Source organism: Hippopotamus amphibius, chromosome 16 (genome assembly GCF_030028045.1).
Source record: "Hippopotamus amphibius kiboko isolate mHipAmp2 chromosome 16, mHipAmp2.hap2, whole genome shotgun sequence".
Classification (NCBI taxonomy): Eukaryota; Metazoa; Chordata; class Mammalia; order Artiodactyla; family Hippopotamidae; genus Hippopotamus; species Hippopotamus amphibius.
The window spans coordinates 60,590,199-60,604,814 of record NC_080201.1 but is presented as its reverse complement, the minus strand read 5'-3'; the positions used below and the strand labels follow the sequence as shown (position 1 = coordinate 60,604,814).

Sequence of the window (14,616 nt, the reverse complement as noted above, 5' to 3'; positions counted from 1 at the left end):
TGTTTAAAGCAATGATAATAATATATTGTGGGATTTCCAAAATACAAACAAGTAAAATGTAGGACAACAATAGCACAAAGGCTGGTAGAGAAGAAATGGAAGCACACTCTTTTAAGGTTCTTTTACTATGAATGAAGTGGTATGATATTACTTGAAGACAGACTGACTGTGATAGATCAATATGTAAAAATGAGTAGTTTACCAGCACACTAACAATAAACAACAAGAAAATATCTTACAAAAAACAAACAAAAACAGATAAAGATTAATATCCCCGAAACCTATTTTTTCTTAGAGATCAGAAAAAACAAAATCAGCACAAAGGATTTAATTAGGCGATTCATAGAATACAAACAGTTAATAAACACATTAAAATGTGTTCAAAGTCACTGAAAACAATGCAAGTAAAAATAATAGTAAGACTAATTCTGATAGCACTTATTAAGTGACTGGCAATGTTCTAAGATAGATATGTCCTACATATACATATATACATATATCAATGGTTCTCAACCAGCCAACAATTATTTTACAACAGGGGACATATGACATTTTAGGTTGTCACAACTTGGGGGTGGGAGGGTGCTACTGACATCCAATGGGTAGTGACCAGGGAGACTGCTACATATTCTATAATCTGTGATGTCCCCTCAACAAAGAATCATTTAGCCAACAAAAGTTAATAGTTCTGAGGTTGAAAAACTCTGATATATATTAATGTATTTAATCTTCAGAATAATCCTTTCATATAAATTCTATTATAACTCCCATTTTTCAGATGAAGACAGGACTGTGGAGAGATTAAATAACCAGAATAAGATCACACAGGTAATTAAAGACCAAGGCAAGATATGAATGAGTGAATCTGACCACAGAGCTTGTGCTCTTAAACTAAACACTAGGTTCTATAACCTTCAAAAAATGACATAGCTTTTATATTTCAGATTTGTAAGATTTAAAAACTGATACAATATTAAATAATAGCAAGAATGTGGGAAAAACAGAGACTTTCATAAATTCTTGAGAGGAAGTGCTGAAGACTTTTAAAAAGGGCAATTTTGTAGCAATCATGAAAAATTTAAGTCCAGGTACCACCTGACTCATGACTCATAGATTTCCCTTTTAGGAATCTAACCTAAAAAACTTTCACACATATCCAGACGGTGTATTTTGAAGAAATTTTATGGCTTGTTTATAATAGTAAAAAAAGAACTGTGAACCATTAAAATGAACCTTTAGGGACTTCCCTGGCAGTCCAGTGGTTAAGACTCCACACTTCCACTGCAGGGAACTAAGATCCCACATGCTGCACCGCAGGCCAAAAAAAAAAAAAAAAAGTACTTTTATATAAACAAAGTACATAAATTAAGGCATATACATGCTAGGATATACCATGCAAACCTAAATGCAATGAAACAGACACATAAGTACTTTAATGGGAAGCTCTCCAGGACAGGTTGCTATAAGAATAAACCAAGTAATAATGTGTTTATTATGATTTCAGTAATGCAAAAATATTTTCACGAAAAACATGTCTGTGTATATACATAAGTGTATATAATGTATGTATATCTATGTGTATATAAATGTTAATAAATTTCTCTAAGTGATGAGTACAGAAGGGTTTGACAGGACAACTTTCTTTTTTCACTCTATTTTCATACTGTTGCTGTGTATCTCACAATTGATTCATATATTACTCATTTAATAACAACTAAAGATGATAAAAAGGGAAGGTAGCAGGTTGGATGGCGGCCTCCTAAAAGATATGTCCACTTCCTAATCCCCAGAACCTGTGAATTATACCTTGCTTGATAAAGGGTCTTTGCAGATGTAATAATTAAGGATCTTAAAATGAGAAGATAGTCCCAGATAGTCTGAGTGGGCCCTAAACCCAATGACAACAAATATGTATGCCCTCTTCTTACAAGAGACAGACAGAAGGAGATAGACTAATAGAAGAGGGGGAGGTAATGTGAAGACAGAGACAAAGACTAGAATGATGAGGCCACAAGCCACAAAATGCAGACAGCCACACAGAAGCTGGAAGAGGCGAGGGACAGATTTCTCCTTGAGCTTGGGAGGGAGCACAGCCTCAATGACAACCTGATTTCAGACTTCTGGGCTCCAGAACTGTGAAGGCATACACACCTGTTGTTTCAGCCACCCAGTTTGTGGTAATGTATTACGGCACCCACAGGAAATTAGTACAAGGAGGTAGATAAAAACTGACAGTGAATGATTTGGGAAGAATACTGCATGTTCTAAGACTGGGATGCAATGACAAAGACAACATCATGGATCCCTTCATCCCAAATCTTTAGCAGAGAACGTGATTTTTAAACTCTGCTGGTAGGTCTGTACTCAAAATCCAATTCAGCAAAAATGGCTTGAGGGGCCATTTAAACCATCCATTTGTCTCCATAAATCTAGATTTTTATATTTGAAAAAAGCCAGAATAGCAGAAGGCTACTGAAGGAACTCTATAACAAACAACCATAGGCTCAAAAAATGGGTTAGCTTGGTCTGCATGGTAGTTACACAGGTATACAATTGTGCAAAAATTCACATTATGTACGTTATGCCCCCATAAGAAAGTATAAACACACACACGTGAAACAGAGAAATGGGAACCTCTTCTAGCATATAGCAGAAAGCTGCCATTGAGGCCACTGCCCACTGTAGGAAAAGTCATCAAGAAATGTATTAAAATTTCAGTGCCAGGAAATATTTACTTTTCTGAGGAAATGATCTACTTTCTCTGCACAAAAACATGAATCATGTAATGTTTTGCATTTCTCTTGTTGGCACTGGCTACCAAAATTATTGGTGATAATCTGATAGCTCAACATAAATAACCCTTAGGGTCTTACAGTTTTTATTAATATTCTGACTTTAAAAATTCTGAGATTTTCTGACCTGCATTCCCACCATTCCAAGCTTACCTTGACATTGACATTATGGTCGATATTTATTTTTCTTGGGATTTAGGCTCTTATCAGTGTGTCATTTTCCAATAATCAAGTCAATTTTTATAAGCCTCTATAAATACAACAGGAAAGAAAGGAGGGAATAAATAAAGATGTAAAACTCACCTGGACCTTGGTCATTTTCTTCTGTTCTTAGAAAATACCGGAACTGGGATTCTTCTTTTTTCACTCTTCTAGATTGTCACTCAAATTCTGGTCATAGAGCTCACATCTCCAATTAATGGTATGCCCAAAAGTAATGCTTTCCTGGTCCTGGAACTTCCTTCGCCTTACTTCACTTGATTCTAAGGACTCAAAAGCAAATTCACTTTAAGTGGTACATTCCCCTGGGCCACACACCTTGTCAGCGTTGGTAAAGGTGCTGTAGTATGTGGAATCATGGCCCCCACAAAGATATCCACATTCTAATCCCCAGAACCTGTGAATATGTTACATCACATGGAAAAGGGGAATTGAGGTTGCTAATGAAATTACAGTTGCTAATCAGATAACCTAAAAATAGAGAGACTTCCTGGATTATTCAGATAGGTCCAATGTAATCACAAGGGTCCTTATACATGGAAGAAAGCACAAGAGACCAGAGAGAGATGTTATGTGACAAGAACTCTACACTCCATTGTTGGTCTTGGAGATGGGGGGAGAGGGAACCAGGAGCCAAGGAGTGTCAGCAGCATCTAGAAGCTGGAAAAGACAAAGAAACAGATTCTCCCCCTAGAGTCTTCAGGAAAGAAGCACTCCTGCTGAGACCCTGAGTTTAGCCCTGTAAGATCCAAGTGGAACTTCTGACCTATACAACTGTAAGATGACAGTCTGATAATAGATTTATGTTGTTTAAGCCACTAAGTTTATGTTAATTTATCACAGAACCAATAGAAAATTAATATAGATGTCCTCTTAACATAAAACCCCAATACTTAAAAGTTTCCTTTTGTTTAGAAAACCACATCTAGACCTCAAGGTGGTGCAAACATTATGAAGATTAACGTGCTAAGCATTTTCTTATTTAATCCTCACCACCAACCTAGAAGTGTCAAATCACTTGATTCATGTTTAAAAGAAGGAAGTCAAGGCTTAAAAGCTAGAAACAGTGTCTTGTCCAGAGGCGCATATTTTGGCCGTGCCACACTGTTTGTGGGATCTAGTTCCCCAATGAGGGATCGAACCCAAGCCCTCGACAGTGAAATCAGGGAGTCCTAACCACTGGACCACCAAGGAATTCCCAAGAGTCACATACTTTCTAAAAGGCAGTGCTGGAACTCAAACCCAGATTTTTTCTCTCCAAAGCTCATCACCTTAAGCACTATTTTACTTTCTTGACCAGACAACCTCCAAAAGTTTAGTTCTCTGTAAAACTGCCTGAAAAAAAAGTTTACTACCCATAATATCACACCAGCAGGTATCACATAAGCACAGTGCATAAACTGGACTTCTGAAACAGCACTTAGAACACTCAATGCATACACAGAGAGAGAGAGAAAGAGAGAGAGAGACAGCAATCTTCTTCCACTTACAGAGAAATGGAAAAGGAGCAAGTCCCAACATTCACTCCAAAGCAACAAATCAAAGAGAGACAAGGAGTCAGAAAGACTCATATAATAAGGTCATTGCTTCAGCGACATTACCATCATATTTTTCTTCCACTCCTTCTGGCCACAAATTTTTGTAAGATAACTTCCTAGTAGCTTTTCTAAACCCCAAAACCCACATCCCCACCACCACCTGCAGCAACTGTTCTTTGACCTCTGGGTATATGTAATCTCCCTTAGTCTCCAACCTAGAATCACTTTACTCTAGACTCCAGGACTAGAGATCTGGACAAGAGAAAAGGTATAAAATTATTTATAGGACTACCTAGGACTATAAAACTACAGCTATAAAACTAAGGACTATTCATGGGGAAAAGGACATGAATGCAACACCTTGGCCACATCCAAATTTCATGACTGACTGTCCATGAGCTCTCAGGTCCCTCCTATAAGGAATGGGTAGGATTTCGTGATGACTTTTTGGCATTGCACACATTCACTTTATAAAATCACTCCTGTTGCCCTAGAAGGGCCACCTGCTTTTCCAGAATATACCTATGTGCAAACATAAAAATATAAAGCTTTACAGAGCAAAGTAGGCCATAGAAAGACATTTTCATAAGTTTCACAAGTCAATATCAAAGAATATCAAATCAATATCCTTGACCACAATGCCATGAAACTAGAAATCAACAGTAATGAGAAACTCAACACATTAATCAAAATAGAAAGAAAAACCTGCATATTCAGAAGAAGAAGGGGAAAAAAAACCATGAAAAACCTCCAAACTAAAAAGGCAATATAAATGAAAACTCTGAATTACTCAGTAGTAAATGGTAACAAATCCTGTGGGTGGGTGAGAGAACCTGGATAAGCAGAGAACCATAACATGTTGCAGAAAAGTATAAATATATGTCAAGTCTACCCAAATTAATGTATATGTACATTTAATGTGACTCTAGTAACCTTGCCACTGGTTCACTCACCTAACATGACATTACTGCAACCATTAAGAAAATCTGTAATCATTTTAGGGAACTTCCCTTGTGGTTCAGTTGTTAAGACACCAAGATCCCAATGCAGGCGACCTGGGTTCCATTCCTGGTCAGGGAACTAGATCCTGCATGCTGCAACTAAGATCCCACATGCCACAAAGAAGATCCTGCATGTGGCAACGAAGATCCCAGCTGCCGCAACTAAGACCTGGCACTGCCAAATAAATAAATAAATAAATAAATATCAAAAAAAAATCTGTAATCATTTTATACTATGGAAATGTTTATGATTAGAAAAGAAGTGATAAAACCAAATGATATCTGTTACACAGGTCATTCCAAAGGCAATGGTAACACAAAAATATTAAACACACACATACACAATGGTTTGCATCAGAGATCAGTGTTAGGGTAACAGATATTTTTACTTGTGTAGCAAGAACCTGAAAGGAAACATCCAAGAAAACTGTGAAGTAAACTTGGAGGCATGAAAAATAAAACACATCCTTTATAACACATCACTAGATTATATCTAACTACTTTTTTGGTTGGGAAGATAATGACAAGAGTGTTTAGTGGCAAAAAGTTTTTAACTAGTGCCTTGATGAAGGTATGGACTTGAAGGAGTGAACTGGATTTGGATCAGCTGAATGACTCTACCATCAAGTCTGTGCTCTGGAGTCTCCATATGAACCTCAATCCACTTACTCTCCAGAGACCCTGGGTCTCCAAAGCTCCAGCTTCATGCCCCTCCACATACACTAGCCTTCCCTACAAAACAAACAAACCAACAAAAAAATAGACTCCAAACTAAATGTGAAATCAACCAGAGACCCCCATTCATTAGCACCCTTCCCCCACCCCAGGCTTCTCCATGATTGAGCCCCACAGTGAATCCAAAACCTGGGTGAGACATCGAATTCACTGATATACATCTACTGCTCCAGGTCTTAATCACTGAGCTTCCCAAGTAGAAACTGTTACCAAACCAAACTTAGGTCAGCTCACCCACTGAGCAGCAAAGCCAATTTACTGACACCGGGTTGTTGTGAAAGAAAGTCCAGCGTTTACTACAGGGCCCAGCAAAAATCCTCAACTCCCTGATGGCTTTCTGGGAAGTGTTTTTAAAGGCAACATTTGTGGTGAGGGATGCAGGTGAGGGATGACCTTCTTCCGATTGGTTGTTGGTGAGGTAATAGAGTGTTTCAGGAATCTTAAATCATCAACTTTCTGGTTCCAACCGGCCTGAGGTCTACATGCTTGTGCTCAGCAAGTAGTCACCACCCTCCGCCCCGGCAGGTGTCTTAGTTTCTGCAGAACAACTCAAAGGTATGCATCAGATGGTTGTACACATCCCTTGAGGAGGAATTAGGACTCTGTGAACTATCATTTCTTGTTTGCTGTTCCTCTGTTTCTGATTCCCTCACTTCCCTAATCAGTCTGCTCTTTGGAATACAGCGAAAGCCCAGGAGGCCAAAGCCTTTTCCCACAAACAAGAAAGGGGGTGACACAGTGGGGCTTTTGTACCCAGGAAGGCCCTTCAGAGTCCTGCTCAATTTCAATCCCCCCCTTTTCTTTGATACTCTTCAATCCTGAGGTGAACAGGAGTGGGACAAGAAAAAGAATAGTTTTGGATAGAGAGGATAATTATAAAGTCACCAGGGGAACAATTTTAGGAAGACTAGGTTTCAAAATACGCACATGGACACAAACCCTTAGAGCCTCGGTTGTTCCTCTCTTCATACATTTAATAACACTGGCCGCCAAAGGGCCTATTGCTAAAGCCAAGCCTCCCCAGTGACTAAACCCAAAGATACCCCAGAAAGCCTTTCACTGGCCTCACAGGCCCCTCACTCCGGACCCACGTGAAGACCCCGACCCACCTGATGCTGAGATTCTCAAGGCTCCCGGCAGCTGCCAAAGACTGAATTCACTTCCAAAATGACTCCCACTCCCGCGCTGTCGCTAGGGACGCTTCTGGTCCGACCCGACCTCAGAGCGTTTTGGGATGTTGGAGTTCTGGTCCCGAGACCAGAACTATGACGTAACGTGGCCACGCCCATCTCAGCGAATGGAGAGGAAACGGTCATCAGGGAGGCTACGGCTCAGAGCGGGAAGAACTGAAATCACTTTTGGACACCTCCTTCCCTTTCCCTCCTTGTTGTCGATCGGAAGCACTGTGTTGAATAAGTTTCTAGAGGCTGGACCCTATCCCAGGCTGTGGCGGCACTAGCTAGAGTCTGTCTTTCGGGCCAAACCGGAGAGATGGCGGCGCCAGTGAGCCAGGATGGAGGCGCACTATGGGGGCGGCCATCTTACAGGAAGTGCAGTTCCGTACGGCAGAGAGACCTGAGGAGCTAGCGTTAGGGGGAAACTCTGGACGACCAACGAAGTTTGTAGGAGTTGAAACACGGTATAAAGGCGGCGGTCAGATCCTGGACAAAACACGGAGACTTCGAGTCCTGATGAAATTTGGGAAAGAGGTAAAGGGGGGATGGGAATGAATAAGGCTGGTCTGAGACCTGTTGAAGGGGCGTGGCCGATGCTGAGAACGGGGCTCTGTGAACATAGATGCCCACAGCGGCCAGGGAATGTGGCTGCCTCTAGTTGGGAGGAGATAAGGGGTGAGGCTTCAAATGTATGCAAATATTTCATTAAAAAACAAAGAGCATTTCAGAGTAATTAAATGGTGAGGTATGCTATTATTACTGTTTGGCATCATTCCCAAGTAAAATAAACACACTTAAGGAATATTAGCCATTATATTATGCAGGCAGAGGGGTAGCAGAGGATATTATCTATACATTCTTTCTAGAGGGCAATTTATTCGAATTATCTATACAATTAAAATTTTTCATTCTCGTTGATATAGAAATTCCAATGCTAAGAATCTTTGTTAAAAACTTTATATTAACCACAGAAATTTTGGTAAACTTTTTAAAAACTAGAAATAAGTTATATGTACAATCAGCAGGTGAACAGTTTGGTAAATTAAACACATCCCTTCAACAGAACAGTTTATAGCCATTAAAAAGCCAATTATAGAATTACTAGCATTTTTTAAATGACGTAGAAAGGATAAAATACTGACCTCCAGAACAGTATTTATAATACGATCCTCATATGGCAAACATTAGTAAAGATATATGCATTTCAAAATTTTGAATGGATTAAGTAAAACTTATAGTTTTGATATTTGGGGTTTGGGCTTGGAGATGGACTCTTCACTAAGCACCCACTGAAGTCAAAGATTTTATTAACACAGCATCAAAACATACTGCCTGCTCCAGTCTTGCAATTCCTCAAACTACACAACTCTAAATGTGAAGTCCTTCTCCCTTATAGACTGAACTTTCCCTTATTCTGTTTCTCATCTAGCAGTCACTATTATACAATAAATCAAGAAAGGAGATGTGTTACCTGGATTATAGGTTCCTGGAGGTTGATGTGAAAAGGTCAGAAGATCAAGCCGAAACATATGTCATTGTCACACTGGCCACCAATTCCTGTTAATTCTGTCTCAAAAATAACTCCTGAATCACTCCCTGTATTCGCCCTCATTACTTTAGTCTATTTATCTGAATTACTACTGAATTTGCCACCGCACCGGTCCCTAGAAGTAGGTGCCTCTCCAGCCACCTCCTTTTTTCCCATCATATCCTCCATGAAACTCTGAATTAGTATACCGATTACAGACTAAAGCAAGATCTCAAGAGAATTCTTTTAAGGCTATATATGAGCAAACACCAAACAGATTCTCCATTATAATCTTCCATTACTCCCTGCCTTCCACTTGATTCTTACATTATTCTGCTCATTCCCAATGCATGTACAAGTCTCACTGGCTACCAGGAATTTGCAAATACTTTCCCTCTACTGAAGTCCTTGGCACACAGGGAAGCAATGAGAGAGTATTAATTACTATGGCTGTTCTTTCATGAGTCATCTTAGATGTCAGTTCTTCAGACAGCATTCTGGGACACCTTCCAGGTCAGTCTCAAAAACAATAATAGTTATTAAATATAAAGTTGCAACTATATTGTGGTATAGAAGGCATCCAATAGGAAAAGTAGAGAAAATATGTCTATACAAGGGATGACTGAAGATTATTTCTTTCTAGACCATCATAATATGCTAACTTGACTGCCCTCCAAAATGTACTATGAGTTCCTCAGAGAGAAACTCTGTAATATTTTTGTATCCCCAGTGCTCAAAACAAAAACTTGAACAGAAGGTTTCAATAACAGACTATTAAAAGAATAACTGAATTTGGCTTGCAGGATACAGTATTCTCTTCCTCAATTCCCTACAAAGTTCTGTGCTGTTCAGTGAAAACAAGAGGTGCAAGAGAATGTACATAATGGCCAGCTTTTTGGAAAGAAAAGGGACAAAAAATAATATCTACTTGCTTGTACTGCCAAAAAAAAAACACTGGAGGGAGTCAATAAAACTTACCTGTGGGAGGCAGAAGGTCAAGGGAAAACGAACTGAGAACAGGGTAAAAGTGAGACTCATAAATGCACCTTTTTATATAGTTTTAAGTTTTGAATCACATGACTGTGTGACCTATTCAAACAACTTCAATCCAACCTTGATGTGGAATACATATCTAAACCCAGGAAAAATAAAACTGCAAGTCTACAAATGACTTACAAGGATAGGAATATAGTTCTACGGAGTGCCAGAAATTGGGGCACCTTGATGATAAGGGAAAGCTTTACTTAAAAAGTGATTGTCAAAGATGAAGAAGAATGAAGGAGAGACCCAGAAGACAGGAGGAAAGAGGGATTCCTCCCTCACTAGGACGGATGCTAATACTGTTATTAATTGCACTTGGCAGGCATTGATTTAACTACATCTTCTCACAACAAACCTACTGAGGCAGATTCTATTTTAAAGATAAACTGAGACGTAGGTGGGCTGAGTAACTTGCTGAGGCACACAGCTCAGGGCCGGCACGACAGAACTCAAATCAGGCAGTGTGACTTCATCACTCACTCCTAATCACTACTTAAGGTGAAGGGTGATCTTTATTGAAATCATAAGGATCCTGGGTGTGGCAGGAGGCTTAGGCATGCACTGGGCCTCCTTCACCTGGGGATGCCAAGTTCTGAATGGTGAGCTCAGCACACGGCCCTCAGAGCTCAGGGCAGCCCAGCCAGCCCATCCCAGGGCCCCGACACATCAGTTCCAGGAGTGAGCCCACCTGACCTTGCCTGGGCTGGAAGTGGAGAGTCACAGGACAGGAAGTGGAGAGGAGCACAGGGTCTGGTTACTGGAGCCCTCAGGACTGATTTTTGCTGGAGACACTTTGCCCTGAATCAATTCCATTATAATGTGAGGGTGGTGATGGGGATGGTAGCCCAGGATTTAGGACAAATATGTTCAAAAGTAGGTATGCATCAGGCCCTTGTTAAAAATGCAGAGTCCTGGAATCCAGCCCCAGAGGTTCTGGTTTAGGAGGTGTGGGGTGTGACTCAGGAATCTGCATTCTTTTAAGTTTCTCAGAGACTCTGAGGCAGAAAGCTTGTCATAGACAATTATTACGAACAGTCCTGGAATGTTCTCTGGTTACAAATATTATGAAGGGTGATTCCCCTCAGTACTTCGGTTTTGGCTCAAATTATATCCAGAAAAGCCTTCCTTTGGGGAGGGGGAATCGCCCTCATTACTACCTACAGATTACTGTAAATTACTATCTATTATTAGACTTCATTTCTCCCCGTGGGATTTATCACTTCCTGACATTTTATAATCCATTCACTCTCTCCTTCACTAGATTGTACGGTCCACCATTAAGGCTGTTTCTTTGTCTATTTTATTCACTGATGTTTCCTCACTGTGTAAAACAGTGATTTGCACAGTGATGGTGCTTTAAAATGTTTCTGGAGGAGTAAATTACCCAAACTGGGGATTTCTACTGAATTCTGAGTTGGCCACAGCATGACAAATTTCCATTTCTCTTCCTATGCATAGGACTCACTGTTTGTAACTGGGATCTTATGCCCTTGTGGGATCACGGGAAAGAACTTTGGATAAAAGAGAAAGCAAAGACCCCACTTTGAGTCCAGTGGGAAGGAATGAGGGAGACAGAAGACACCTGTCTCAATTCAGCATGTCACAGAGGAGCCAGGATCTTTAAATGGCAATTCTCAACAGGTGTTAGGCTCTTCACAAATGTCAGGATTCATCTCCAAGACATTCCAAAAAGATCTCACCTCCCCCCACTCCCTTGTACACTCCATCATTCTTAAAGAATAAGGCTCTCATTTCACATTTTGTTCTATTTTTTCTAGGAATCATTTTCCTTTTCTGCTTCGTCCCTTTATAATCAGTTAAGTCTCTAATCTCAAACTGTTCAGGGTGTCACTTTTGGTCTTTAGAACTGTCATTCTCTTCACTGACAGACTGCATTTTGATTAGCCCATTAGTTTATTCATTCACTTTCCAAATCTACAGATGGTAAGAATTTTGGTTTGTTTTTTTGTTTTTTTCCCCTTTGTGCTGGGAAACAGAAAATCATGGAAACCAGCACTCTCCAATATAACTTTCTGGTACAATGGAAATGATGGTAGAGCATTTTCCCATTGTCTCACCATTTTGCTGTCTGTGCTGTCCAGTTCTACTGCCATGAGTCACATGACCGTTGAGCACTTGAAATGTAGCTAGTGCAACTGAGGAACTGGTTTTTCATCTTACATTCATTTTTTAAAACATTAAAATTTAAGGAAAGCCGCTAAAATGAAGGAATTTATTATCTCCTTGTGGAGATAAATAGGCCTTTCAAAAAAAACTTATTTGAAACAACAAGATCCTCCTGTGGAGCACAGGGAACTATACTCATTATCCTGTGATAAACCAGAATGGATACGAATATGAAAAAGAATGTATATATCTGTATAACTGAACCACTTTGCTGTATAGCAGAAATGAACACAACATTGTAAATCAACTATATATCAATAAAATAAATTTTAAAAAAACTTTTTGTGTTCCATGGTGCTTAAATGCCATTATTAAGTCCTTCTCCAATCCCCCAAATGACATGCTCCTTCAACAATAAACTGTCATATTCCCTTGAGCCAATTACTCCACATCCATTGTACTTACTATAGATACATCCTCTCGCTAAATTAGGTTGAGTGTAGAGATACCACTTAAAGATAATCCTATTATGTCAGTGGTCTCTGCAGGAGACTGTGGGTTTTCTGTTTTGATCACAATATCCTCAGCTTCTAGAACAGGACCAAGTACCAAAAAGTATTTGACAAATACTCTGTAAATGAACAAACTGACTCAACCTAAGGCTGTTGTTTCCCAAGTCCCTTTGCATAATATAAACCTCTAAAGGTTTAAGGATGACATCCCAGTTTTGAATTCATCCTTCACCTTGGCTGGGGGTAACTGAATTGATACAGACACGCCCCATATGCCACCAATACAATATTAGCCCTCTTGTGATTTCTTCTTCATAGCAAGGCTTCCATGTACAAATTATATGTTTAAAAAATTCAGCTCCTTATTTCCTCCACTTACGTGAACTCAGACTTCCTTCATGTATTTAATTGACAGGATAGAGCAATTGATGTGTATGTGTTTGGTTAATATCAGATTATGCCTCTATATCAATGCATACATTTAATTGGATGAGTATATCATGTGTTTCCAGTCTCAGCATTTATACGGTTTCTCTCAGAGTATATTTTTTAGCCACCATATGAGTTAGAAATTTCACTCAACCTTTTCCCTCAGAGAATGAGTTTTTTTCCTACAGGTTTCCTGTGACATAAAATAAAATATAATTGACCACTGAAGGCACAACCACATTAACTGCATTTGTAAGGGTTCTCTCTTGTGCAAACCCTCTGTTATCTCCTGTGGGTGCACATCTGGCCACAGGCTGTCCCACTATGACTACATTCCTATTTGCTAGGAGCCCACTGATGCTGACTGATGTCTGAGGGGCCACAGAAGGCACCTGCAGTGTTACTGTATTCAGGTTTTTCTCTTGAAGGACAACACCACTCTGTGAGGACCTGTGATTCTCTGAGGGAGGATTTTCCACCTTGACTGAATGCGTTTTCTGATGTTTATTGAGGACTGACTTCCCTCTGAAGGATTTCCCACATTCACTGCATCTATAGGGTTTCTCCCCTGTATGGATTCTCTGATGTATAATGAGCTGTGGCTTCTCAATAAAGCCCTTCCCACAATCGCTGCATTCAAAGGGTTTCTCTCCTGTGTGAGTCCTTTGATGTTTAATGAGACCTGTCTTCTGGGAAAGCGTTTTTCCACATTCCCCACATACAAAGGGAGTTGTTCCTGTGTGAAATCTCTGGTGTGCTGTGAGGCATGTCTTTTGGCTGAAGCCTTTTCCACATTCATTGCATATATAGGGTTTCTCGCCTGTGTGAATTCGCTGATGTACCATGAGATTTCCCTTCTGGATGAAGCCCTTTCCACACTCACTGCATATAAATGGTTTCTCTCCGGTATGGGTTTTCTGATGTACGTTGAGCCCTGATTTCTTGAGGAAGGCTTTGCCACATTCAGTGCATTCATAAGGTTTCTCTCCTGTATGCGTTCTCTGGTGTTCAGTGAGCTTGAACTTTCTGAAGAAGGCTTTCCCACATAGATTACATCGGTGGGGCTTCTCTCCTGTATGAAGATTCTGGTGATCAGTGAGCCAAGACTTCTTGATGAAAGCTTTCCCACATTCACCGCATACATGAGATTTCTTTATTTTTTGAGTCTTCTGATGCTTGATGAGTTGGGACTTAGAGGTGATGAGTCTTTGGCTTTCGGGGAATTTAATTTCAGTACTAAATTGTTCACTGTCAGCATGGAGACAGGATTTCCCATCTCCAGTAAGCTTAGCAGGGCTCTTCATTTCATAGCTCCTGCTCTCAGAAAGCAAGTTTAAGTGTGATTTCATACTTTTCCTATGTAAGTCAAACATACCATGATTTTGCCTGAACAGAAAATGAGTTCTTCTCTGATGAACAGAATTCTCCAATGGGTTCTGTTGGTACCATTTTTCTAGTCTCTTCTCCATGCTCTCACTTTGTAAGTGCTCCAACAGGTGATCATCAACTTTCCAGATTT

The 14,616-nt window shown here is 39.9% G+C and overlaps 2 protein-coding genes across 6 annotated transcripts in view; both read right to left on the bottom strand.

Annotated features, from left to right (window-relative positions):
• Nucleotides 1-9,069, bottom strand: part of LOC130838431 (zinc finger protein 350-like) — a 21,904-nt gene extending 12,835 nt beyond the window's left edge. For 2 of the 5 annotated variants that reach the window (XM_057711512.1, XM_057711517.1), the window contains exons 1-2: nucleotides 7,395-8,619; nucleotides 3,096-3,274 (exon numbers count right to left, since the gene is read on the bottom strand). In XM_057711512.1, the coding sequence (XP_057567495.1) occupies nucleotides 3,096-3,110 (15 nt within the window). In that variant the 5' untranslated portion in view covers nucleotides 3,111-3,274; nucleotides 7,395-8,619. Of the gene's footprint in view, nucleotides 1-3,095; nucleotides 3,282-5,502; nucleotides 5,726-7,394; nucleotides 8,620-8,931 lie in introns of those variants that run through there. The other 3 variants (XM_057711515.1, XM_057711516.1, XM_057711514.1) reach the window with 3 other exon arrangements.
• LOC130838148 (uncharacterized) overlaps nucleotides 8,751-14,616 on the bottom strand; it is a 36,413-nt gene continuing 30,547 nt past the window's right edge. The window contains exon 11 of the mRNA XM_057710902.1: nucleotides 8,751-14,616. Coding sequence (XP_057566885.1) covers nucleotides 13,280-14,616 — 1,337 coding nt within the window. The 3' untranslated portion in view covers nucleotides 8,751-13,279.